Source organism: Stigmatopora nigra, chromosome 22 (assembly GCF_051989575.1).
Source record: "Stigmatopora nigra isolate UIUO_SnigA chromosome 22, RoL_Snig_1.1, whole genome shotgun sequence".
NCBI lineage: Eukaryota > Metazoa > Chordata > Actinopteri > Syngnathiformes > Syngnathidae > Stigmatopora > Stigmatopora nigra.
This window is the reverse complement of record NC_135529.1, coordinates 4,094,899-4,121,949: the sequence shown is the minus strand read 5'-3', so window position 1 is coordinate 4,121,949 and position 27,051 is coordinate 4,094,899. Positions and strand designations below refer to the sequence as shown.

Genomic DNA, 27,051 nt, shown 5'->3' with positions numbered 1-27,051 from the left:
ACTTTGATTACAAAAAAACACCATTTATTAACTAAAGTTTTAAAATTAGCAGTTAAGACCTTTTAGTTTTTTTCCTTTCCTTTCTGTTGGGTGTAAAAGATATACAAAAACACTTTCTTAACAACATCCCATATGAAATCAAACCCAACCCCCACCCCCAAAAAAACATTTATGTACATTTTTACAAACATTCAATGGGCAAAAATAGATTTAAAATAAGAGAACATAAGCACAGTCATAAATCATCTTGATTTAAATGATGCGCAGATGTAAGCAACACTGATATGCCTCATTTTTTTTCTCCGCGGAGATGCAAAATGGACGATCAGATACTTGTTCGCCCAGTGTATGCACAACAATCGATCGTCCACTGATTGCTAAGACTTGTCGATTACTACTTTAATGGTGAGAGGCAGCCTGGAAAAGATAGATTTTTATCCTCTATCTGTATTATCAATGCATGAAAGAAATTGAGATGACCATCCTTAAAAAAAAATAGCTGTTGAGGTAAGGTCCTGCATATAAATAAAGTGTCTATTAGGGGTGTGTATTTGGTTTGATTTGTTGGATTTCAACTCCTTAATATAGTCAAAGATCCGTGGAGGGGAACCTTTTCATAAGCCTCAAAAGCAATTGATTTATCCATTTTCTATTGGGCTTGTGGCTTTGGATGACAGGTAAAATATGCCCAAGAAGCATTTGCATTCACCTACTAAGTTTAGGAGAGACCCGAGTACCCAGAGAAAATCTATTGCCATGAACCAAGATTCTAACGCAGAAGACTTCAACGTTGTATGCACGGTTCTGGAATTTGGGAGGACGAAAATCCTCCAGGAAAGTCCGAGCCATGATGTAAACAAAGAATCTCTAGCCTGGGGGAGTATGTACTGGCCACAAATCGATGTAGCTGCCAAACTATACGATCTCTCCTGACAAATATTCATAATATCGGACCCATGCTATTTTGAATTTAAAAAAAAAACAGTTTGGCCATTGGAGGACTTCATAGAAAGTGGAAAAAGTTACCGACGCTCCTATTAGATGGTGAAATGTTGAATGCCCGAGGATAATTGACGGTGGGAATGCATATGCGTGAGAATGTCAATGTGTGTGCGTGCGTATATGTAGGTGGACTTGCTGGAAGGACTGCTGAGACCTCCATGACACGGCGTGGGTGTCAGCCAGCCGAGATTCACGGGGCAAAGAGGCAAAAGGCTCCAAGTCCAACACCATTCTCCTTGGCTCACATCCATCATTTCATTTCTTCTGTCCTCTATTGACGTTTTTCATCGATCCTCGTTGGCTTAAGTGGCTTTTAAGACTGCCTGGTCCCATAGCCTATCAAGCGATCCAAAGAAAAGCGACATTCCAAAACAGATGTCTAACGGTATCCGATCATTCGTCCTTTTCCTAAGTTGCACCAATGAATGTGAGTACGTGATTTCAAGATCTAGAAATGGCTGTTGTCTTCTTTTGCTTCAAAGTACAAATGAGCCTTCCTTTGCCATGTTAATATATGACCTCATAGACGGTGGCCTTCTTATCTCCGGAACCGGTGACGATGTACTTGTCGTCTGCAGATATGTCACAGCTGAGTACCGAAGAGGATTCTTTAGACTGCGGAGGATTAAAAAAAAAAAAGTGTTTAAAAAAAAAACAAGAAAGGGAGCAAAAAAGCACAGGGAGGGAAGGAACACTTAAACACGGGCTTCCAAGTGGTGGAATCTGGTGGGGTTTCCTATGAGGTGGTGGTTGAAGTACAATATTGGGATGGACATTTTACATGTAATGAGTTAGGTCCAATATTAACATTGCATACCTGGAATATGCTGGCACCATAAGGAGTTCTCCATGCATTTAGTAAGTTGTCTTTCCCAGTGCTCACGAACCATTTACCTGCACAACAATAATGGCAACCTTGTTTAAAAATCTTACCTTAAATACGCAAACACAATGGTTTTTGTATGGTAGGTGAAATTGTACCCTTTTACTCAGGTGGGAACAAAATAAACAATGACATTAGTACCATTTACTACAAGTCAATTTTGGCTTCCATTATCAACCCGAATCCAATTGATTCGATAAATGCCAAACTTTCTTATATATACTTCTGTTAAAAAATAAAAAGACAAGGTTTGTAGCCAGGTGGAAAGAGTAGAAAACACTGAGCTATACAGCATAAGCAAACGTCAGTTGCTGACTTACCACAATAAGCGAACTGCAAGGAGAGCACGCAACTCTCATGCAGATGCAGCTGATATTTGTCCGGTTTGGTCACATGAAGGACCTCTACATTACTGCTCTCCATGCCCACTGCCAGCCACTCCCCAGTTGGACAGTAGCCAAGAGAAAAGATCTGGAAAGAGATGAGAGGAGTTGGCAATAAGGACGACTATGGAAATGATGGCCATGGCCAAGGGTGGGGAAGCTCTTAAATGTTTGAGTGCACGTGACTGTCTTAGAGTCAAACGCGTGTGCACCTGCGACGTGAAGTCGTGCTGCTGCAATTGACGTCCCTCTCGCAGATCCCAGGACCGGACGGTGTTATCCAGTCCTCCGGTCCACAGTTTGGTGCCATCATTGGAAATGTCAATACAGCTGGCTCCATCTGTGTGGCCCTGGAACTGCCTGTGGAGAACGCATACAAGCATGAACATACACTACTCATAGCCAAGGCATACTATAAGCACAATTTCAATAAATCTAGGATGTTCTGTTAAACAGGCTATTTGAATACAATAATTTGCAACTCATTAGTGGCAAATACTTTAATACTATATTCTAGCATCATTTAATTCAAAACACACAATAATGTCAGATTTTGACGCATTGGTACTTGCAACACAGTTATAAAAAGGACGAGTGAGTATCAAGTGTTAGGAGGAGAAAAGAAGTCCCCTTCTATACCTCAACAATTTTTTTTCCATCACTTATCTTAAACATATTTCAGACTTTCATATATGGAAACAAACCAAGTATGTATATGTGGATACGTGTCTAGGTAGGTTTAAGCGTCATCTTACCTGACCAGTGTCTGGTTGTGCAAATCCCACACAGCGATGTTGCCATCACTGCAGCATGAGAAGCACACCTTTGAATCCGGGCTGATGGCCAAAGCGTAGCAGGCCGGCGCTGATGATGTCAGCTCAGCCTTGATTCTGGGAGTGGGCGTGGCCAAATCCCAGATGGAAAGGGTGCTCGCCTCGCCACCCACAATCAGCGTGCGTCCATCAGGGAGGAGGCGGCAGGAGCGGATGTAGTTGTCTCGGTTCTGCGGGTAGATAAAAAAAAGTGTTTACTTCCATTGATTTGAAGCAATTGAAGATTGTCTCTCTCTTAGTGGAGCCTGGTAATATTTGTGCAGCCTGGTTGGAGCTCAATTCCCCATAAAAGACACGATATCCTTCTTTAGAGTCCTTTAAAAATTCCACTGCTAAAGCAACTTATGCGAGATAAACAAAAAAGGGCGATGATCCTTTATATTACCAGATACACAACATTCAAATTTTAATGAGAGCCAAATCCATGCGAGTATATAGGACTATTGACTTGGATGTAAACACAATTGTGTATGAAATTTTGTGTATAACTCACATATAGTCGCGGGTGTATAATAATGGGGCTATACTCACCAAACAGTCAAGCTGCGACACAGGACTCTTGTTGCCAGGGTGACTGATGTCCCACACCTTGACGCAGCCCTTTCCACCCGTGTAGACGTGCCGTGTGGGGTTGCTGATGGTAACGGCGCAGACTACCTCGCCGTGGTTGAGCGTGTTGATCTGGCGGGCATGGCGTGGGATACCCGGGCCCACCAGGGCATCTGGAGGAAATGGCACTGGCTGCATTTGTCCATCGGCCGCAACATGGAAGGAATAGGCCCTGGGGGAAGAAAATGCAGGAATAAGAAGTTGAATGCTTCTTAATAGCAGAGATGCACAAACTACATGTTCACACTAATCGAACAAGTTCCTGCAAAGTCACTTACGGTTTGCCACCGGGGATTCCTGCCAGACTGGGAGGCATTCCAGGAACCCGCATGTGAGGGTGCGGATCAAAGCCGACCTTGATGAGAGACAGCTCAGTCATTTGATGAGCACAGTGCAAACATTCAAGAGGTACTTAGGCGCATAATTGCTAAATCTCGCGTGCAAAAAGTAAACAAGCACACACAATCTGAAAATGAATGACAAGCTTAAGAGTATGTAAACACACAGACACTAAAAGCTGTCAGTCCCTTCCCAATACGCACTCACCTCCCAACCTGACACACAAACAGCTGCTGAGTACACACATGCAGAGTTACAGCAAGCTGTTGCTCAGACACAGGCACCACTTGACTGAACCTATTTAAACAGCGTAATGAACACTAGGCAAATACAACAGTGAGTGATGAGCTTGATGGGAAATTGCCCACACCACCCCATGCTAACTGAACAAATAGGGGGAGTCCTCATTTCACAATCTAACGCAAACTTGTCCTAAAGCACAAGTAAAGACAATGTATAATGTCACTTGGTAACCTGTTACCAAGTCAGCATTGCAAATGCCTTACAAGCATTAATGATGATTAAATAAATGAATTAATTAATACCACGTACAGTAATTCATTCGTGTTGTCTTTCTGGTTTTCCGCAAAGGCAACAAATCTCACCACTCCCATTTCCTTTTGTGTTTTTACACTCTTGATCAAAACAGTTAGCGGCTGCTTATGAACTGACAGCAACTTGACTAACACTTTGCCTGCCAATAAATATGATGTCTCATGTCATACATGAAGTCATGTCCCAAGTAAGTTTTCAGATGCACAATACGGCAAGTTTTTTTTTCCATTAATGGCCTGCAAATCCTTTTAAAAACTAATTTTTATGATGATTACTGTACAAATTTACTACGGCGTTGGTGTAGGCAAGTGATGGCATATGACAAAACTCCAAGCACTCACCATTGGCGAACGTCCGTAGGCCGCCACTGCGGCGGCGGCAGCAGCAGCACTCATCTGAGGCGAAATGTTGTGCAGGCCAGCAGCATAGGCAGCAGCGCTGGCCGCCCCCGCGAGCTCGCCATTCATCCCTGCGGCATGGGGCAACATGCTGAATGCGCCTGGGTATGGGCCAGGCACAGCAAGAGGAGTCCTGAGACCAGCAGCTGTGAGGAGACACAAAGTTTTGATGATAGTTTAACTTTTAAATGTAAGATAATGAAGCATCAAACATGTCTGGTCTAAATCCATGGGGATTTACAGCGTACTGAATATTCATCACAGAGTTCAAGCTCAGTAAATTCCTTGAAGAGTGCCCACTCTATTAGTGCCATTACAGTCACACATCTACTGATGTTTATGACTAATGAGGCAACACATCCCCCCACTTTAGGGTATTCATTGACTCAATTGCAGAGACTACCAGCTATCTCATTGTATTAATTAACAAATAAGGATGACGAGTCAGCTATAAACTACTACAGACTTTGATATAAGTGACTGTTATGACACTTACTATGGTAAACATTGTATACTATATTGAAATGAAAATAAACCTTTTTCACATGCGTATACTCTAGAATGTATGGTAATAGCTCGAGTGGAGACATACAAGGAGGGTGTGGGATCTCCATGGAGGGTGGTTTTGATAGGCTGGGCCGTACACCAGGTGTGGCACTTGGTCCTGGGGTGGAATCCCCTCTTGGCGTGGGTGTGCTGGACTTGAGCCCCGGGGTGCCCGCTTTGTCTCGCTGCCACACAGACAAAACACAAATAAAATGTGCTATCCTACACAGTTTGTGATAACCGACCAACAAAGAATGAAGACAAGATTCAAACCATTGCCATTTCTTTGGATTTGAGGGAGGAAGAGCTAGCCGACGATGCAGTGGAAGCGGGACTGGAGGGGTCCTTTTTGAGGAGGCGTGCTTTATCCAAGCCATTCTCTCTCGGGGATGGTATGGGTGTGCTGCGGGGGGAGGCTTGCTCCTACACAAGAAATATGTAACCATCCCTCGAATTAATTACCGGAGCACAGAAATTCAGCTATAAACCTGTTAGCATTCAAGGAAAGGTCCCACATGGCATAATAAACCTCAATCAAGCATGCCTACGCAGCCTTGTAATGAGAATCTCCATTAAGAAAGAAAGAGATTGATGAAAATGAGTAGTAGAAATGTGCTGACCTCGTTTGAGACATCCACCACTAAATTATCATCACTTTTCTCCCCGTCGCTATCCTGCAGAGATAACAAATCAATTAGTGCTTTACCATGAGACTCCAAGGGAAATCGGTGGATATTTAAGTTCAAGTAAAGCATTAGTTCTCCACAATAGGCTCTTGTCAAAAGAAGAACAAAACGATGTCATTTTTTTCCTATAAACAACAAGTATGTCTTACATAGTGGCTGGAGTCTTTGTCTTCCACTTTGCGCTTCTTGTTGTCATTTGAAAAGTCAGGTCCATTCCGTCGTTTGTCTGAGTTACGGAGGCTTTCGGGTAGCAGCGAGTTACTCTGGGAGGTGGGAGACAGAACAGGGCTTAGTGCAGTCATGACCTTTTTCAGCATTATGAATACACCAGACAGTCATTTTTTATTTATGGTAGACGGAATATTCAAAGTGATAATCAAAGACTGGCTGGACTTTTTAAATGAAAAGAACATATGTCCCCTACCCTCAAAACCAGGCATGAGCAGATCTTTTTCAAGCACAGTACAACTCGCTATTCAAGCAAGTGTGCCACTGTTTTAGGCTGTGAATTGTAGTGTTCCTGTAAACTTGACCAGTTCTTTACCATTATTGGTATTATTTCTCTGACTAAAATCTGTCTCAACAGATTGAAAAAAAACTGCATTTGCCTAGCGCAAATTTGCTCGTGTGTAGAACAGGTTAGAAAAACAGTTCAAACTTTTGAGCAAACAGGTTAAGAGCTCACAGGAGTACAAATTAAGCAGCCTCCCCTCCATACTCACACACACACCTCTGAAGTTGATGATTATATTAAGTGGCTCTTAAAATCTATCCACACTAGCTCTCCTGGCTGTGTGTTCAGATGTGTGTGTGTGTGTGTGTGTGTGTGTGTGTGCAATGGGTAATTGACTGTGAAAGCCTATGTGTGTATTGCTTGCATAACGCTCGTGTGTTCCCAAAGCACACATTTCCACGCACACACAAAAGCACACACTAAGCACCCCCAAACCACCACCCCCACCCACCGTTGCCTCCTGACCAACGGTTCCTATTGTTAATGGATTAAAGCTTCATGTCGAGTCCATTATAGTCTCAGCTTGTCAATGAAATGTGCATCCAGCATACACAAACACACATGCGCATGCACACATCAAGCAGCAGGGTGGGATCGCTGACATGAGGAGGAGAAGGTGGGGGTGCAGGGTTGGGGGATAAATGAAAGAGGAAGAGGAGGAGAAGGGGGTGAGAAAAAACAGGGGGAGTGGATGAGGAGATTATAGGACAGAGAAGATGGAGGAAGGGTGTGCGTATGTGAAAAAGAAGAAAGGGTGACAAGAGACCCAAGGGGAGGGGGTTGACGGGCGGAAAATCTGCATTCTAACACAGAACCCTGTAGTCTTCTCCGCCTCCTGCCTACACCTTTATAAAGGGGCTTGGTGGGCTGAACTCAAGGCACTGACCCGCAAAACACAAGCATTCAACCCCCTCTCTTCTTTTTCCTTAGCATGATCACACACACATACTCAAGTGTCATATGACTGCTGCACCTACACCCCGCCACATCCCCCACCGACCCTCTGAATGGTGGCGATATTAAACACAATGAGAGTCTTTTAAGCGCGGGATCGGGGGCAGTGGGCGAGGAGGGGGGTGGGTTATGAGGCAGGAGTAATCTGCTCACTGAGGTGTTAAATAGGCACAACAATGCAAGCTTGGCTGAGTGTGCGCATGAGAGAGAGAGAGAGAGACAGAGAAAGAGTGCTAAAAGGCTCATTTGGCATAGAAAGGAGCTCAAAGCGGCTCTAGGGCAGAATCATGCAAGCAACCACAGGGTCTTCACTACACCACACCCCTCCTCCTCCCCCCCCAAGCGAATACATAAACGCTCACACGTGTACACGCATTTTGGCTGTCAAGTTTAGGCACAGATTATGTTAAAAGTGGGAATACACAGTTCAAACAATTGTGTGCCATTGGCATGCTTAATGTTCCGTTGAGATGAGCATCACTGATCCCACAAATAGAAAAGAGGGTGTGGAAGGAGTCAAAAACCTTCAAGAGCAACAGGTGCTCTCTAGCTAGAAAGTTTCATTCGTACGATAACGGTGGAGAAAAAGTACAGTGCGATCTCTTGGAGTCTCATAATTGCCCATAATCGGCTGGGATAGGCTCCAGCACCCCCCACGACCCGTGTGAGGATAAGCAGTTCAAAAAGTAAATGAATACTTCATGCACCATATGCGGATTCACCCAGTAACATTAACTACTTACTGTGCCTGGTTCCCGATCTGTTGTGTCCCAAAATGCCATGCCATGATGTAATAAAAAAGAGAAAAGAAATAATATAATTATGAATGACATTGAAAAGAAATCACAATTATTTTTGAAAGATTAGACGAAGTTCAAAACCTCTCAAGTGCTCGGGTCCTCCTGGGTGCGAATCAGGCCCTGAAAGGTGTGGTTTTTTATCAGCTGCTTCTTTGCCCGCCAGATGGGGAGGCATGGCACCAAGGGCTCCCGAGAGTGCCAGCAGGCTGGCCGAACCGCCCAGCTGTGAAGGGTGCAGGCCAGCTGGGTGAGGTGTAAGGGGCACAGGGGCGCCGTGGTTGTGCGGGAGATGTTGCTATTAACAGAGACAGACAAAAATAAAACATGAGTGACAAATGGTGATTCACGGGAAAATTGTCTGCTAAACTGAGTACTAAAGCAGTTAACTTTTGTCTCAATTTTTTCTCCACCGGTGTAGAAAAGAACCCACCGCTGGCAGCTCAATATCTTGGCTCGACATATTTGTGGATGTTGAAAACACGTGCGAATCTCGGTTGTATTGCTTTGAATACTTTATTCTCAACATATATATCATATAACTGCTCGATGGAAAAGGGTCCATAGAGACTCTGCACCTATAATCAGAAAATCCTTTAGTCTGACATTAAGTACTTGCTGCGTTTAACACAAAAGGACATGGGAAGCCGGCGTTGGGGTGTTGGACTTCACACAGGCTCTGGAATGATCTCCATATGTGGGAAATTGCCAGGTTGACTTAATCACTTCATTCCGTGCTAATGCCTTTTACATGGAAAATGATACATATGCAAACTCTACACATGAAGGCCAGGACCAAGTATACCGTGCCGCAAATTTCAGGATTATGAGCCAGACATGTTAACCAACATGAAACAGTGCTGCTTTACCTAAATACACCATGTAATAAAGAGAGAAATTGTCAAATTCACACATTTGCCAGGGTCTCATTGCCTTTCCTGAACATAGCATTTCAGGTTTTATTGGTAGACCACCAAAAAAAGAAGAAAAAAAAAAAACAATGGGGGTTGTGGAAGCAAATCAACAGACATTTGTAGCTCTGGACAAATTTGAAATGTTCATGTATAGCATCCCAACAAGCTGCTTCAGTAGACGAAGAGGTGAACATATCCTTTACCCCCTCCCATTCCTCCCCCTCCCCCTCCAGTAACCCCCTTCCTCCTCCTACTCGTCATCCCTCTGGGGTCAAACACTAAACAATACTGACAGCTGGGATCAGAGTCTGTGAGCTGGAGGATGCGGTGGGGGCAAGGAAGGAATGATGGAGGAGGGAAAAGGTGGCGGTGGTGAAGCGGGGGGAGTTGCAGCTGCTGCTTACACTGTCAGGTCTTGTGAGGGAGTGACGGGGGAAGGAGGGGAGCGAAAGAGGGGAGGCTGGCTGGCAGCGCCGTTCTCTCTTTCACACCAAATCAGGCGCTCGTCTGAGCGTGAAATTCCTTTGTGTTCCAAAACATCATTATTGCCTCCTCAGACAGTAGCCGCGAGAATCCAAGCTCACATTCGCCACGGGAGGAGGAGGAAAAGTATAAAGGGTTTGGGGATTCGGGGACGACACAGGAGGTGGCTCCGCGGGGGTGAAAGGAGAGCTGAAGGTCAAACCCACTTTTATTTCACCTAATTGACTAAATCAACCACCACCACCACCTCTGCTGTACTTCTCCATTCTGTACCCTAAACAATTAAATGGTCTTTTAGCCTCCACCCCCACCCACGCAAACGCCAACACCCCCTTCCAAACAACCAGGCACATGCACACACACACACAGACGTCACAGTTGATCAGCCAAATGTCCACACACAATCTTGATAAACAAGGAAGACGCACATCTATGCAACCCCTCTCTGTAACCGCATCCCCCGCCTCCCTCCCCCCGTTTTCACAAACGCACAAACACAGATGCAAAAACACAGTGACGGAGAAAAACAAATAGGACCCCTGATGAGAGCAAATGGAGGGGAAGTAGTGGCGGAGGGTGGTTTGTCATCGGATGTTAGCGTAAGCATATGCACGTATGTCTCTCTACGTGTGTGTGTGTACGTGCATGTGCGCGTATGTGTGTGTGTTTGTGTGTTGAGGGGGGCAATACGCTTCATTACACATATTTAACTCAGAAACGGGGTGAATGACAGGCTGGCGTGGGAGTCGAGGAGAAGGGGAAAAGGGGAGTATGAAGGGAACAACCCTCTTAACCCCACCAGACCCCCCCTTTTACAAACACCAAAGTCCCCCAATTAAGAACTCTGAGAGCAAATGCCCAGTCTACACCCCTTTGCCCCCGTCCCACACAGGCACCTATCCGTTGGCAACAACTAAAAAGCTAAACACGTATCCAATCCAATCCCTTGCTCAGCTAAATCTTTGACAACCTGCCCTTTCCCACAATTCCCTAAATGTCAACATCTCCTCGCCTCCACCGCCGCGTCTAGTAGGTACCCAATCATACCGACCTCCTCCAACACTCCACTAGTCTACCTGTAAATCCTCGAATCGCTTCACCTTTCCCACTTTCTCTTTGTTTAAACCCACTTGAATGCCTTCATAGGTTATTGCAAATGGGACACTGACGACATGTATGGTATCCTCCAATAATAGGACATGTGTGTGTAATTTACCATACAACATTCCCACCCTGTTGTGTTGAAAAAACAATTTTTACTCAACATTAGATTTTTGTCACATAAGAATGCTGTAAACATGCTTCTAAATATCTTACTCCCAACCTTATTTTGTGCTACACAACTGATTGGTCAAAATCAGGTGAGGCGGATTCGATTCTAATGCAAAATTACGCAATGGAGACATTCCTAAAAGAAATGGATACGAACCGTAGGTGGAAGGCCGGGCAGTCCGCGTACCCCGATGACAGCATTAAGCTCAGCCATGGTCACTTGCTTGGCCCGCTCCACTGCTTGAACCACCTGCTGCTGATGCTGCAAAATGCATAAAAACACTCAATGTTTATTTCCAAGGACTGTTACAGCAGATGTGTGGGCATAGATAAACAGAAAAGAGAGACACCGTTACCTCCTGCGAGAGGAAAGGGATGACTTGAGCGCAGATGGTGTTGAGTCTCTTGGCAATCTCGGTCTGCGGGAAAGGAAGAGCCGCAATGAGACTTTAATAACATAATCAGGATATGGCTGTTGGCCAACAATAATAAAGCAACAACACGGGGGAAGACTTCAATCTTTCATATCAAAGACTGGTAACGTTTAACATGCAATTTGACTACACAGCTTGTTTACAGGGAGAAGAATCCCTAGAAGAAGTAAAGACTTAACTTTTGACTTTTCCCTGTCATTCGAATGATGTGTTTGCCAAATTGGATTCCCTTCATGACGCAACCAAACCATTTTACCCAGCCGTGGAATTGCCAGTGGCTGGGAATTAAGGGACTGATTGCACAAATATAACATTACATCACCGGTACTATTTTACTAGAAATATAAGCTCAATAAATCAAATGTACATGAGATACTCACCCCATTAAACAGAGAGTTAAAATGTATTATTTTTTTAATTGTCAGATGTTTGCACGTACTTAGCAGTACCCCCTTGGTGCAAATTTCCTAAAACTCTAGTCTCGATAAATCATTCACACTTAAAATATTCACCCTAATAAACAGGGAGTGAAATTAGCTTTGATTTTAATGGTGATTGTCACTGAACTTGTGATGACTGTAGATAAAAAATAATGAAACCCATTCTATTTAAATAAACTTTGTAAATTGAGAAGTAGAAGCTACTGTTTCAAAAAATATAGTATATTTCAACTATCATTAGTAACATCATGGCAAAATATCCAATAAGATTTTTCTATGAAAAAATATATTAATGTTCTGTTTTCATGAATTACTTTTTTAATGCATCTGAGATAGAAAAAACAAACAGACCATATTCATGCAGCAAATTCAAGGTGTTGAAAGAACGCAAAGCAGAGAGCTTTCCTCTCCAATTATCAAGAGACGACTTGGGTTTTATCACTGTTTTTCTCCTTCATCCCTCCAACCATTTGGCTCTTGTCCCCTTTTCGCTACAGGCATGTCCAAAGTCCGGCCCGCGGGCCAAATAAGGCCCGTGGACAAATTTTTACCGGCCCACGGCCTCTATCATGAAATCAATAATACACGGCCCGCCAGCACTGTTGACCACAGTATAAAATAAATGTGTACAAAAAGCTATTTTTCACTTCACCAGAAGATGGCAGTAGCCCTGTGGCCGCACTCTGGCCGCCGTGACCCTTGCGTCATTGTTTCAGCCCAGCCCATTTCTAACATGTAAACAAAAAAAGGAAAGTTGACCGCGAGGGCCGCCGCTTCCAGGACAAGTGGAAATTTGAGTATTTTTTCACTGAAATACGAAACAACTGTGTCTGCCTAATTTGCCAAGAGACTGTGGCTGTTTTCAAGGAATTCAACATTAAGAGGCACTACCAGACGAAACATGCTAGCTACGACAAGCTAACTGGGAACGAACGCGGTGAAAAAGTGAAGCAACTGGAAGCTGTTTTAACGGCACAACAAAGCTTTTTCACAAGAGCCCGTGAGTCAAATGAAAATGCCACAAAGGCAAGCTACGAAGTGGCAACGCTAATTGCAAAGCACTGCAAACCTTTCAGTGACGGTGAATTTATTAAAGACTGTGTAATGAAAATGGTTGAGAAAATTTGTCCCGCGAAGAAGCAAGAGTTTGCCAATATTTGCCTGGCTCGTAATACTGTGGCACGGAGAATTGAAGACGTTTCATTAGATATTAAGAGACAGTTAGAGGCAAAAGGAACTGAGTTTGACTTTTTCTCGTTAGCGTGCGATGAAGACCTGGACTACATACTGCAGTCAAGATCCCAGTATCACCCTTCACATTAGTGCAGGCAAGATATTTGTTAAGTCCTCTGAGTTGAATAAATTCTTAAATCTCAGTTCATTATTTTTTTTGTGATGGTCAAAATCACAGTTTGAATATGCAGTGATAATTGTTTTGTTTTCAGCACTGTTCCTACAGTGAGCATATAATAGTGAATAATATGTGATGTTTCACAAGAACTTAGATTTCCTTGATAGTTTTCTTAATTTTTTGTGGTTTGTGATTTCGGTAAAAACCTAAATGTAAAAAAAATGTAAAAGTAAAAGTATGCCATTTGTAATTAAAAAAAATCCCCAAAAGTTAATTTGCATTTAATGTTAATGGTTCAAAGAATGTCAGGCTAAAAGTCGGCCCGCACACATTTTCACCTTACCAAATCTGGCCCTCTTTGCAAAAAGTTTGGACACCCCTGGCTAACAGCACTTAAACATAATCTCATCAGCTCCTAACTTCATTTGTCGGGCTCCGAGTATCCATGCCAACACATCCGCCCTCTCTGTCCTGATCCTCTACCCCCACTCCTTCACCCGGAGGTGGCTACAATCGCCTGAAAGCAGATATCCCCTTAGCAGCGTCGAATCTGATAAGTGGCCTCGTATTACATGTCATCCAATCAAAGCGATATGAAGGAGGTCGGGGTGAAGAGGGAATCGTCAGGGTCGTGACATGCAGCGATGGCTCATCGCTAGACCTAAGAATCATAAACTAATGTGACAAGGAATACTAAGGGCCTTTGTAAGATCATGGCACCTTTTTCTCGACATAATCCCAAAACCGCACAGTGTTTCATGAAGCTGCAAGAAAAAAAAAAAAGAAAAACCAACGCTTAATGCACTAGAGCCACACCATTGTTGTTGTCAACATACTTAAGTGGACTCACTAAGTACCCTGGATTAGAAAACTACTTTTCAGTGATGGCAAAGTGTACAAGTGGCACCACATTTTATCATTTTCATTATATAATAATATATATTAACATAATCCATAACTATTATTGTGAGCAAATATTAGTGACCAACTACATTAAATTTGACAACCACAGGACCAGAACTTAATGTGAAACCGAGTATGTACCCAAATTGCACTTCTCTAATTGTGGGAAACCTCAAAAAGCCACCCCACAGGGAGTCCAAAATTTGTGAAGAAAACACAAAAAACGGGAAAATTTTGCAATCTCCAACTGTTGTAAAACCGAGGACGCACTGCCCGGGGATTCATTTTTGGACAATTAATGGACATTTTTTTCTGCACACTCTTGATATTCTTAAAGAACTTTTCAGTTTCCAGTTATGACGTATCAAGGTGAATTAAAAGCTTGTTTGCCAACTCTCTTTTCATGTAGTTAGCAACAGGACCAACCTGCCAACATCAATTAAAATAAATGCTGTTGTTGAAATAGCTGCCACTTTTGCATTTACAAAACTATCCAAACTATCCCCACTTAAAAAGCTTCTGTACAGAGTAATTTATAAATGTCTTTTTCTTTTGTTCTGCAATTGTGAATGACGCTGTTCTGAAAAAATGACCCTGAGGGAGGAAAGTTAAACCCGACCCGGTCAGTTGGTATCAGTGACAACTTACAAACATCTGAAAGTTGTCCTTTTTTTTTTTTACATTACCACGTCTGGTATAAATAGCACAAACACTGAGGTTGTAATATAAAAAGCCCCTATTATATGGCATACAATACTTCCTTTTCAGTGTTGTAGTGAGTATCAGGGTTAACAGAAAACGCCCATAACCACCTTGTTGATGCTGCAAAACAAGTTCTTTATGTCACACCTGATTCTTAGATGATTGAGGGATGTCAGATTACTGCGTGAAAGCTCACATTCATGTCAACATCCGATCTTCCCTATCCCTGTTTTGGTTCTAATACAGCAGTTTTGAAGACGTCCCGCATGAAAGAGGTCATAAACAATATACGGGCAACAGCTTGCAAGCTACTGACCTCGGGATGCAACCTTTCGGCTAATTGGCAGCATGTCTCGAAAGCTCACAGTGAGCTAATTATAGGGAGACTCCACCTACACGGCCATTCTCAGAAACTTGTGGCATATAATTACCCTGGCATCACAACTCCCCTGATTAGGCTGTCTGAGAATACTCTCACCAAAGACTATCAGGTTAACTTACTGTAACTTAATGACTCTCAAACAAAGTAGGTTACCTGTGCCCTCGTGTACAGAAATATTTCACAGGATGAACTGTGTTAAGCATTTGATTAAAAAAGTCTCAACCTTTGCTTGAGCTTGTATCGACCCAATGTTTGGAAACAGCTTTCTTTATTCTGCTCAGCTGTCACGGTTGCCATTCCTTTGAATTAGGAAGAAAGGAAAACTGAGTGAAATATAGACCGCTATGTCAGCATCTCATGCGGGAACAGCAATCTATCCATTATCGCTCATCCTTGTCCCCATCGGCTAGTAATTGAGCTGGTTTTGAGCAAGGTACAGCCTAGGATGGTCACTACAGAATCGCATTGGACAACCAGCATTTGCACTTATTCACACCGAATCACAACAGTGCCTTAACAGATATTCATAGGTGGGAAGACAAGCACTAGGGTGGCAAATATTCAAATTTCCAAACGAGACAATGAAGAAATTGTATTTGACCAACAAAGCAGCATTATTCACCAACTCTGAACTGACATCCTGTTACACATTATTGCACGTATATTCTATAATTGGAACAATACAGCACCCACAACACACACACACATTCAAACACAGCGGGGGTTATTTTGTTAGTCTGTAACCCCACACTGCCTGCCTACAGAAGCTTGTTGCAGTGACAACTAAAGCCCCAAGCTAATGACCTCCCCTGGAGATGTGTGTGTCTGTGTATGTGTGTGTTTGAGCATGTGTATACAATTGGGGAAAACTGCATCTTCTTGTAAATGAAGTTACAGATTGATTTAAAATGCAACCAGACCCACAAACAAAGATGGTGGTGCATCTGTGGTGGGGTCTGGTGCATGGATGGGCTCACATAAAGGTGGCCAAGAAGTTAGAATGCTGGGGAAAAAGCAGGTGAGGAGGTTAAAGAGGATGGAGGAGGAGACAAGAGGAAGAAAACACTTAAATGAAGCACCCCTGACCAATTCACCTCCCAATTTCCTAAGGCCTGACTAATCGATAGCCAGGGTAATTACTGCTAAACGCAGCAGGCTTCACAACACTCTACCGGGGGAACCATATGCACTATTGCTCCCCTCTTCGCAAGTGTGTCTGCATACGTCACAGTTAAGCCTTTTGTTCATGCCTGTATTTGTCCCAACAACTTTTAGGCCGCACACTAATACCCACAATGAAACGTAGATATGGAGCATCTGCCTTCTCAAGGTTTGTGTCAAAGCACACTTGTTCGCCTGCAAAACGTAGTGCTCGGCTATCTCTAACTCGCCTGATGATCGATTTAACCCCCCCACCCCTGCCCACCAAAACCCCTCCCCTGTAATGTAATAAAGCAAGCCGCTCCCCTAGACAGCACCAATCAATCTACAGAGCCATTCATCCTGCCTCCGGGCTCAGCCGGCCGACCCTAACCGGGGAATTGGAGACAGAGCTCCATCGATCAAAGGTAAACACACATTCAAGCGCTCCCGACACACACACACACACACACACACACACACACACACACACACACACACACACACACACACAGACACACAGACACACACACACACACAAGAAAACAGTAAATGCTTTGGCAAACTTAGAAATAACAATAAAGATTATCTGCACCATTACCTGTTTGTGCATTTCAATGTTGAGGCCATAAGACATCTCGTAATACTGCAAAAAAAAAAAAAAAAAAAAACAGAAATCACATTGGTTATATTGCAAAAAAATGAACTGTTAATGATGAAAATTGGTAAAGATTTAGATTAGATTAACCTTTATTCATCCCGTATTTGTGAAATTCAGTTATTAGCAGTAGCAAGCACAGACACAGGAAAAGAAAATGTAAATCTAGATAAAACTGGAACCACACACAGGAAGCCCACACAAGGCTGGGACATATTGCAGACTTTAGCTGACATTGAAAATATGCAGAATCACTCTTTCAAGATGATCTGCACAGTGTATCAGTAGTCTGGAGCTGATCATCAGGACCGATAGCCTTCCTGGCCTGAATGGTTCCAAAAAAATCTCCAGGACTCGCATTAAGAAACTAAGCTAATAGAAGAATGACTGCCTCTCTCACGCGATGGGTTGAGTCGAGTCGTTAAGGTCGTGAAAGCATTAAAGTAAAAAGAAATAGAAAAGCTGTAAAAACTAAGAAACGAGAAAGAACTACAACATTTAAGAAACTGTTGGCTGTCCTTCACTGTTTGTTTACAGTGTAACACAGCTAAGGTGTTCCACTGAAACACAACACAAATTAAACTCTAACCCAGATCAGAGTTGGCCTTTTCTAAATCTGAAACAAAGTGGAGCTCTGTCTGTGAATGGAAACAGTGGATCACTACAGCAGATCCAATTGCTACTGTTGAGCTATTAAAGGACTTAGGACAGACTGCGATTCAGACAAAGACTTTAGTGATGCATGCCATCGGCATGCTGTTTACACAAGTTGAATTTAACATGACATATTTTGGAGCATGAATAATAGTCTCAAAGTATTAATAATAACAGTATCACTCTTTCATTGTAAAGGTGAAAGCGGCAATTTGACCAGTGCCTGATCTGCATGGGACTTGCACGCCAAAACAGGCTTATTCCAGTCAGGCTATATTCATGTAGTGTAAAGCCAACAACATGATTTTATCCTTTTAACACAAGCATGACAGAGACATGTTAAGACAACTGTAAACTATTTAAAGCAGCACTCTAAAAATGCCTGCCATTTCGCTTTCAATAAGTTGTCGTTATCCGAGAAAGCCTTTATGACAGTGTTTGCTTCCTCTTTTTTGTTGTTGACACACACAGATAAAAAAAATACTTAGCTTCAGGAAAGAAGTCAGATCAGGACACACAAGCCTGATGAGGACTCATCATCTTTCTCAAGGGCACTCATTTTGGAGAGAAATAACAAAAGAGAGAGTGTAAATGAGTCTTACCATGACATAGTGTCTCTGCATCTCTGTCTTTTCACCAGCCAACTTTTCACATTCCAACTTGAGACTGAAACACAAAAACATCACAAGTTGCCATGAAAGGTATCTTGAGATTCTTACATTTTTCTTGTACATGCCTCAAAAATCAATTTAATCCATTTTTGTAAACATTTCACATACAGTATTCACCCTACCTTTATGTCCAGGTTAAAGTCAGGTTTTGCTCCAGTTTTAATAATTTCTTTGTAGTTGCTCTAACCCATTTTTTACGCAAATCACATCCCACATATCTATGCAAATGCACCAATAGCCAGTTGATTAGAAACTTGGAATTTCTGCAGCTGTTAGGGAACGGAAGGAGATTGGCTTTAGAGGTTACACTATATAATTGCCTATTTTTGTCCTCTACAAATGTGTGGTTGTGTCTACAGAGTCACAATCCCTTGGTGGGTTTGCAAAGTCAAACAAGCAATTTGTGGCTCCTCTTCTGGTTTTCCCCAACAATAGACAATAAGATAAGCATAAGGATGCGAACATCTAATCTCGCCCTTTTTGTTAACTCCCTGATTGAAGCGTCTGCAAATTGCTGGGAGAAACCTAGCTTCTTCCGTTGAAATGGAAAACATGACTCTTCCTGCTGAGACTTGACATTTGCTGTGTTTTTACCTGTAGGCTCTTTGTATGCATTTACACATCAGCACATCTCACCGATCAAAACCACCTAAACACAAATATGTTAACCCAAAGAAACACACGTGTCACGGGGGGGAATAAAGGGTGATTTACAGAAGCCCACACGTCAGCCATCACCGTGACTGAGACCTACCGCAGTGTCAAAAAGAAATGGAAGAAAAAAAAGAGGCCCGGATGCCTGAGTGTGTTGCACGCTCTCATGACCCCGATCCATGTTTATGGGTGAGTCTGAGGCTAGTTTGTTGTGCTAACAGATGTGGTTGTGGCTTTTCTGGAAATAAACTATGGTTGAGAAAAGTATGACCCGCGGGCCGCTTACAGCCTGTTTAAGTCTTTTATCCAGCCCACAGAGACTTTATATTAGGAATTCATCTGAACCACAGGAGTGGCAGGGGTGGTGGGGCTTTTCCCAGATAACTATGGGTAACAAATGACTTGCACCCTGAACTATCAAATATCCTTTATGTTTTTTTATTTTGCAATCTCCACAACACAAATTGCTTTTATACAGTATTTTTTTAAATTATTTTTTAATTAAAACAATACAATCATGTATACCTATGCCACTTTAAGTACTCAAATAATAGATTATCTTCAATTGAAATAGACCATACAATCTCCACACGGGAATTTGAAGCCCTGACCTCAAAACTGTGAAGTAGGGCCCCCTTTATAGAATTTTTATCTAACCATGGTTTCGAAGCTATACAACATCAATTCAGCCAGGTATTTGAAAATAAAGCAAATGCTTGAGTATTATCTACCTGTGGTACTGGGCCTGCAGGAACTGGAATTCCTCCTTGATGCGATCCAGGGATTCTGGGATAGTAAACTTGAATGGCTGACCGGGAGCCTGATGGGAAGTCTACACAAACACATTATTATTAACACCACACTGCAGACTAAAAATATTAATGGGATCCAGTACAAATTCACACTAATAACCACTGTTATGTTTTTAAAGCTATGGCAATGGTGTCAACCCTCTGCTCCCATCACTAGTTTCTAAAAGAGAAATTGTCCCACTCAGCACACATATCCTTCGTGGTTTGATTTATTGCAGTCGAAAAGCTTGATGGAACTAAAAAGACACTACTACTGGATCAGATTTGATTTTGTTACAAAATCATTTACTCCAAAAATAGGTGTATTGGGCACTGATATCTAAACTGAGGATTCAATTGGGACATCACTATTTACACCAAAAGACATGCAAATCTCTAGCCTGTAAAAACCCATAAATTAACTCCATTGGATAATAAGCAGAAATAGAACTTTATCGTATGAAATATGTTCTTTGATAACTATTAGTATTAAAACTTTAGCACATGAATGTGTTTTTCTTTTTTGTATGACAACTTTGCACTGGTTGTCATTTCAATTAGCACTGCATGGGAAAGGTGGCTTGTTGTTGGAGTAATTGTGTTGAAACCTAACACATTCATAAAAGCCTTTACATGCAATTAAATATTTAATTATTCATCCTTATGAGGTTGCAATGAGTGTTGGATTAGTTGGTTTAATTATCAATAATCTTCATTAGAATATGGTTGGCATCTATATCAGGATGTTACAGGTAGGTGATGAGCAGCAAAAGCCTCAAGGGGGGCTTGAGGTTACGGGGGTCTTACCGGGTGCCGCCCCTGGGGGAACATTGTTATCTCCGGGCGAGGAGGAGGGGGGTCCTCCCGCTTCCGTCGCGATCCCCCCCTTGAGAGGCACCAAACTAGGATAGGGGCTGAGTTCGGTGCTGAAGAGGTGCCGATCCGCTTCACCAAGCCATGCGTGGACCTTTCCACGCAAGGACCGACACTTGGGAGCCAAGCCAGCCGTTTAACGCGCTCCTCTTCCGGCCGTATTCTAGCCCCCCACTCCCCCGCGGGTAGAGGGGCCGTAAATCAAGCAGCAAAGTACTGGGAAGCGGCTCATTAAGATCGAGGCAGTAAAGAACCAGGTGAGCAATGGAAAAGCCAGGAGTAGTCACCGCGTTTTTTTTGGTCGATTTTGTCCGATCTGATGTATTCCAAGACGGGGAAGCAAGGTGGGGGAGAAAGAAAGTATCCGTCCGTCACAGCACAATCCTCCGCGAGTTAATTGCACTGGAGAGTCCCCCCTCTTGACTCACTCGATCTGTCCGCCAAATGGCGAATTTGATGTATAAACCTCCCCGATGGCTGGTGGATACATAACAGTGGAGTGGAAGCCAAAAAAAGGGGAGGAAAGATGTTAGTTAGGATAACAACTACTTCCAAAACGGCGGTGGCCGGAGCAGTAGTCCGCCGTCCGACTATACTTCCCTCTTCAATGGCAACTTTCTCACGCGGTTTCACGCTCCAAGCTAACCGAAACTGGAGGACCGCCCCCAGAGTGCCAGCGCCAGCCAATCCGAGGCTCCGCTCCACGTGGGTTAGCGAGGCCGGACCGCGCCTCGGACCAATGAATGAGCCGCACACTGGCCCTTTTAAGCAGGTTGACCTGGTTGAGCTACGCTGATGGTGGCCAATCGGAGCGTAGGCACTTCGGCAAGTGGGAAGGCGAGTGCGGAGGGAGGGCAAGTTGCGGCTGTCAATCAAAGTAACGTGGCTCGACCAAGTCATCTGCCAAACACACACACACACACACACAAAGTACATACATACCCGCACGCACAGTAAACTGTGACTTCATTGCACCTTTTGTCAAGACAAATCAAATTTATTTTATTTCTCTATCTGTTGCCCTTTGACTATGCAGTTATCATTTACTCATTCTTTTTTCAGAACCGCTTATGCTCACTTGGGTCACAGGGGTATTGGAGCCTCTCCCAGCAGGAGGCCGGGGAACTGGTTGCAGCCATTTGCAGTGCTCACAACTACCATTCACACATACTCACACTTATGGACAATTTGGAATAGTCACTCAGCCTATCGTGCATGAGGAAGGCAGAGTACCGTGAGAAAACCCACGCAGGCACCGAGAGAACATGCAAACTCCACACAGGAAGAACTCTCGATCCTATAACTGTGAAGTGGTCACCCTAACCACATGTCACTGTGCCGCGCTATGCGTTGTTCTAAAAATAACGTTGTTTGATGGCGTATATCCTCTATGTAATGTCATCTTTCTTAGCTTAATTTTGCAATTTTGCATGTTTTTCTGGTAATACTTATTTTTTCACAATTTGATTTACCTGAAAAAAATCTTTCATTTACTATTTTTGACAAGTTATTTTTACATCATTTCATCTCTGCACATTTTTCTTCTTTTCACACAATTTTATCCATTTATCACAACATTACAATTTATTTGTTGTTGTTTTGTGTGCCTTATGCTGGTCAGTGGTCAGCAAGTGACAAACAACCAATCAGTTCACCATTGGTGCCTTTGGCGGTCGTAAAAAAAGGGCAAGCAGGGATGCGTTTATCCCATTTAAGCGTTTGGTGTGTGGAAAAAAGCCCTCTAGGCTGACCCTGAGATGCGATTGGCTCAGAGGTGTTTGACCTCTTGCCCCCTGACCTCGGCTGATCCAGTGCATATGAGAGACTCCTGACTGGAACCAGGCGTGACCTTTTTGCACACAGCTCTCACAACACACAAATGCACACACACACAGGTGTTTTGCAGTGGGTGGTATTAGTTGGACACAGCAGTGAACAGCAAAAGAAGCTAATGCAATAATGTGCATAGCTGTGAATCTTTGATTCCATTTGGGGTGTCCCCAAAATGGTTGTAATGTGACACCTGGTCACTATTTGCTAAAGTTTAAGACTAAATGAAACGTGCAGAATTTCATTCATTTATTTCAATATAATTGTGCTGCGATTTCAGAGTTCATCTTGTTCTGTGGTCATGTTCATAATTCAAAACAACAGTTCTGAATTATATATTGTCACAAGGGGTGCTGGAGACTATCCAAGCTGAAAACCCACATAAGCACGGGGTACACGTGCTAACTCCACGGGATCAAACCCTCGACCCCACAACCCTGAGTCTGACACCCTAACCACTGATCCACCGGGCCACCTAATTCAAAACATGCACGTCAAATATATTTCGCCTTTGAAATCAACGGAAATACCAGACATAAGTTCTAATTTTACAACTCCGCCCCCAAAAACACAAAAAAATGATCAGATCTTTTTTTGTACACTTGTACAAGAGTTGCAATTTTGGCTAGTGACTCTTAAATGTCCATTTGATAGTTGTTGTTAATGCACTACTTCTAACTGATGGTGGAGCATTTTTTTAAAATGTGTTATTATGCTGCTGTCTTGGCTAGTGGCTGAGTCAAATTGGTCAGGCGGTTGTGAGCAAGTCTCTTATGTGTAATAATTACAGATAGTTCCCAAGATGTCCTTTTCTTTGTTTGAGCTTAGGCATGTATTTGTTCACTTGAAGGCACTTGGAAGACCGTTTTCTTGCTTTTCCCATGTGTTAACGCCTTTGAACTGAGTTAATTACACTTACCACCAGTCATTTTTGGGGTGGGAATTTATTGTTAGAACTGGGGTCCGCTTTTACTTGTGACATTTGGGCCCTTTTCAAAGAGATTGTTGATGTGATTAGATTGTTATTGTCGGTGAGCAATGGATTTCAACTGTTAAACATGTACTACCATTTTTCCCCTAAAAGAAAAAGACAGGCTTTTATTGGTAATAATTGAATAATATATTGAACACAGAATTTTTATTCTAAAGTTACAGGACAGACCATTATCTTTTTAACTGGAGTTTTTTTTTATCTTAGTATACCACAAGTGAACACGTAATATGGACAAATCAAGCCATCTGTCTTGAGTATAAGTCAAATACACAGAATGCAACATCGTATGGAAAATTTGACAGCTGGGAGCTCAGCTGGTGTTTTAGGTTGATTCATGCAGAAATCCATCCATTCCTATTCAAGCTTGCTCTTTACTGGTGATCTGGAGCTAATCCCACTAGATTTTGGGCAAGAGGTGGGGTACACCTTGAATTGACTGTTTGTCAATCACATGGGACTTCTATGTCTTCAGTGAATGTTACGTATTCTTTCTGAACAAGGTAAGAAACCAGAGTAGCCACTGAATCTATTCGCGAGTACGGGAAGAAGAAAGGGCCTGACCTCAGTTGCTTTGAACACACAGAGAATGAGTGAGTACTGATTTCTCAGTCCTACTCACAATCAAAGTCTTGACCATATAGTGCTGTATGTACTTTGACACCATGACAAAAGCTTAGCCAAAGAGTAATAGGGGCTTTGTTAGAGATCCCTATATATAGATACAAAGAAGAAGAAAGACACAAGTTGATCTATCCACTTGTTGACCAACAATGCAACCAAACCTGACAAATTTGGCATTAAGCTTTGTGACCTGTGACCTACAATGAAAGTACATCTGGAATGTCTTACCATAACTGGGCAAGGGTTCCAGTCTCACAACAAGGAAGAGACTCTAGAGATTGTAGTTCTAAAGCTTGTAATGCTTTGATGGCATTGATTGATTTCAAGGCTTTGAATGAAGTCAAGACTTTGATTGAGTGATGGCCCATCATTTCCTGAAGCCTGTCTCGCATAATAGACGTTTCCCTCTAATGAAACCGTAAGTACTTGCCAGTAATTGCTCATTTACCAAATTTATTTTCAAATGGCTCCTCTCTAGGCTACCTAGGTAGAAAAGCCAAATGGCTTAGCTCAAGGCTACCATTGATCGCAGACCGTGTTTCCAGTAACTACACTGAAGTTAGCAAGCTTGCACAATTTCTTTAACAAATAGCTCATCCCTCCCTTGTATTCATTCCAGGAGTCTCTCCCTCTCTGCTTTTAGAGTCATTTGTTTTGGAGTGGGAGAAGCACACAATTAGCCCCTGCTTTGGATGGCGGACAAGAACCCATACGAATCTCATTTGGTTTGCAAATGATGCCCCCCATTTCGTTGTAATTTATCGGGGCTGAAAAACAAACGGCAGGGTGCTTTGTTTTTACAGGGGAGGAGCAGACCAAGTGTCTGTTTTACCGCTGACCCGCTCACCGAGCCTGGAGTGGACATAAGAGGCTCGTACGGATAATGACTGAACGAGCTGCTTTGCAGAGAGATCCCACTGTTTGTGCGTCAACTTCTATGCAAATGTGTGTGTGCCAGTGTATTCAAGTTCATGAGCCTGCGTGTTGGTGTGTGTGTGTGTGTGTGTGTGTGGATCAACAGATAGTGATTTGCATGGAGGCTAAGTCTTGCTTTTGTTATGCTATGGCTCTTGTATTTGTTTTTTAATGGGACTATTTGAATTGCTTAAGCCCCACCCACATCTGCGACTCGTGCTTAAATGTGCGGTTCTTTTCTGTTTGCATAAAGTACAGGCAGTGTAAAAGCAAGCAATGCACAGCTGAACTTTATTATACAAGTTAAACTTTCAAAATAAATCAACTTGAATTGTAAAAAGCAACCCAAATTTTATCAACATACCCCATCAATCCAATCAAAATATCTCAGGTTTCTGGCAACACGTACCCTTATGCGTCTTTGTGTTCCAATGCTTGTTTTTTTCCCCCTCGTCTGAAATTGTACAGCATTGCAAGCTTTTTTATTGATTACATTCAAGGTAACACTGGAAATTATTTCCTCCTTGGTTTATTACTCAAGTCCTTTGTTGTTTTGCACTGCAATGTCAATCTATTTGGCCATCAGAGCTGGACGAGGATCTTTTCTCACAGGATATCTATGAAGCGACTATCATGTGAGACGCTCTGTCACACATTACATTTTATCTAATCAGTAAATGGCCATGTCACATGTCTGTGTCTGTGTCCGTGTCCAATTCACTGTACAACGTTGATCAACAGAGGACATCATCTTCATGCTCTACAATCTCATACATAATGCCAATGACACGCAGCAGTTCAGCTTTGCATTATAGGCAGGCACCTGTCATGCCACGTTTTTTTGCAAAAATTAATCCAAAATGCGTTTGTGTAGGCCATGTCGAGATGCCCCAATCAGCCATGATGGAGCCACCCCCTCGTGCCTTTCCGAGATATACAAGTTCGGGTTGATTTTTCATTCTGTGAATGATTATGATGCAATGATATGAAGCATATTGCAGCCCGTTGAGAGAGAGAGCGGTTAACACGTCCACCACACGGTTTTGAGATCAAGGGTTCAACCTCTCTCCAGCTCAGAAATGTGAATATTCTGCTGATTGAACTCTCCTGGGTGTCTGTAGGTATGTGTGTGGGAATGGTTGATCTCATTGTGCCTTGCAATTGACTGGAAACCAATTAACTGTGGGTAATGGGTGCATGCGGGTTCGAGTCCCAACCAGGTTCTGGGGGACGGATAGCGTCTGTTTACAAGTGTAACCCAACTACCACCCGTAGCTAGTTGTAACAGTCTCCAGCATCTCGTGACTCTTGAAAAAGCGACATGAAAAATGAATGAATGAACAATCCATGTGTTATTTTCCCCAACTCCTACGCTATAGTAAATTGCATCAGATCTTATCAGAACGGACACTATGGAAAGTGTGACCTTCAATAACAGGCTAAACACTTTATTTTTCTTATCTAAGGCCGTGACGAATGTCATCAGGATTTTATCCCCTCTGAGAAGGCGTGTTAAAAGAATTTCAAGGAATTTGATGAAGGGTGATGCTTTTATTACACTTATTTCCATGTGAGCGAAGCAAAACCAAATCGTTTACCACTGGTAGAAAAAGGGCTTTCAAAGACTACTGCAAAACTGCAGATATTTTGCGCACATTTTACCGGAAAGTAATGTGAACCATATACGTTTCAGTGGATGAAAAAACATATCATGTGGTTTGCATCACATGAAAGCAGAACCTCACCTGTTGTTATTTAAGCAGTTAGCATGTAAGATATTAAAAAAAATCCTTTAGATGTCGACAAAAAATTGAGAAAAGATTGTTTGGTGGACAGATAAGGCTTGGTGAGGTTGATTCAAAAGGTATAG

General features: G+C 42.7%; 1 protein-coding gene and 1 long non-coding RNA gene across 3 annotated transcripts; one reads left to right on the top strand and one right to left on the bottom strand.

Annotated features, from left to right (window-relative positions):
- Window positions 1-146: 146 nt before the first annotated feature.
- LOC144215486 (transducin-like enhancer protein 1) lies at window positions 147-24,607 on the bottom strand. The gene is made up of 21 exons (XM_077744456.1): window positions 24,495-24,607; window positions 20,756-21,721; window positions 19,889-19,989; window positions 18,435-18,498; window positions 17,122-17,166; window positions 11,525-11,587; window positions 11,326-11,430; window positions 8,584-8,797; window positions 8,446-8,462; window positions 6,384-6,497; window positions 6,169-6,222; window positions 5,822-5,971; window positions 5,595-5,733; window positions 4,946-5,148; window positions 3,989-4,065; window positions 3,633-3,882; window positions 3,024-3,271; window positions 2,481-2,628; window positions 2,206-2,356; window positions 1,820-1,896; window positions 147-1,617 (listed from the first exon to the last, which is right to left on the bottom strand). Exons 2-21 carry the CDS (start codon window positions 20,777-20,779, stop codon window positions 1,510-1,512), a joined length of 2,352 nt encoding a protein of 783 aa, XP_077600582.1. The 5' UTR covers window positions 20,780-21,721; window positions 24,495-24,607; the 3' UTR covers window positions 147-1,509.
- Window positions 24,214-25,876, top strand: LOC144215487 (uncharacterized). Of its 2 annotated transcripts, none has more exons than XR_013330441.1 (3): window positions 24,214-24,684; window positions 24,886-24,991; window positions 25,070-25,876. It is a non-coding gene; the product is annotated as an uncharacterized LOC144215487 (long non-coding RNA). The 2 variants fall into 2 exon arrangements; XR_013330440.1 differs by having other exon boundaries at window positions 24,215-24,684; window positions 24,910-24,991.
- The last annotated feature ends 1,175 nt before the right edge of the window (window positions 25,877-27,051 follow it).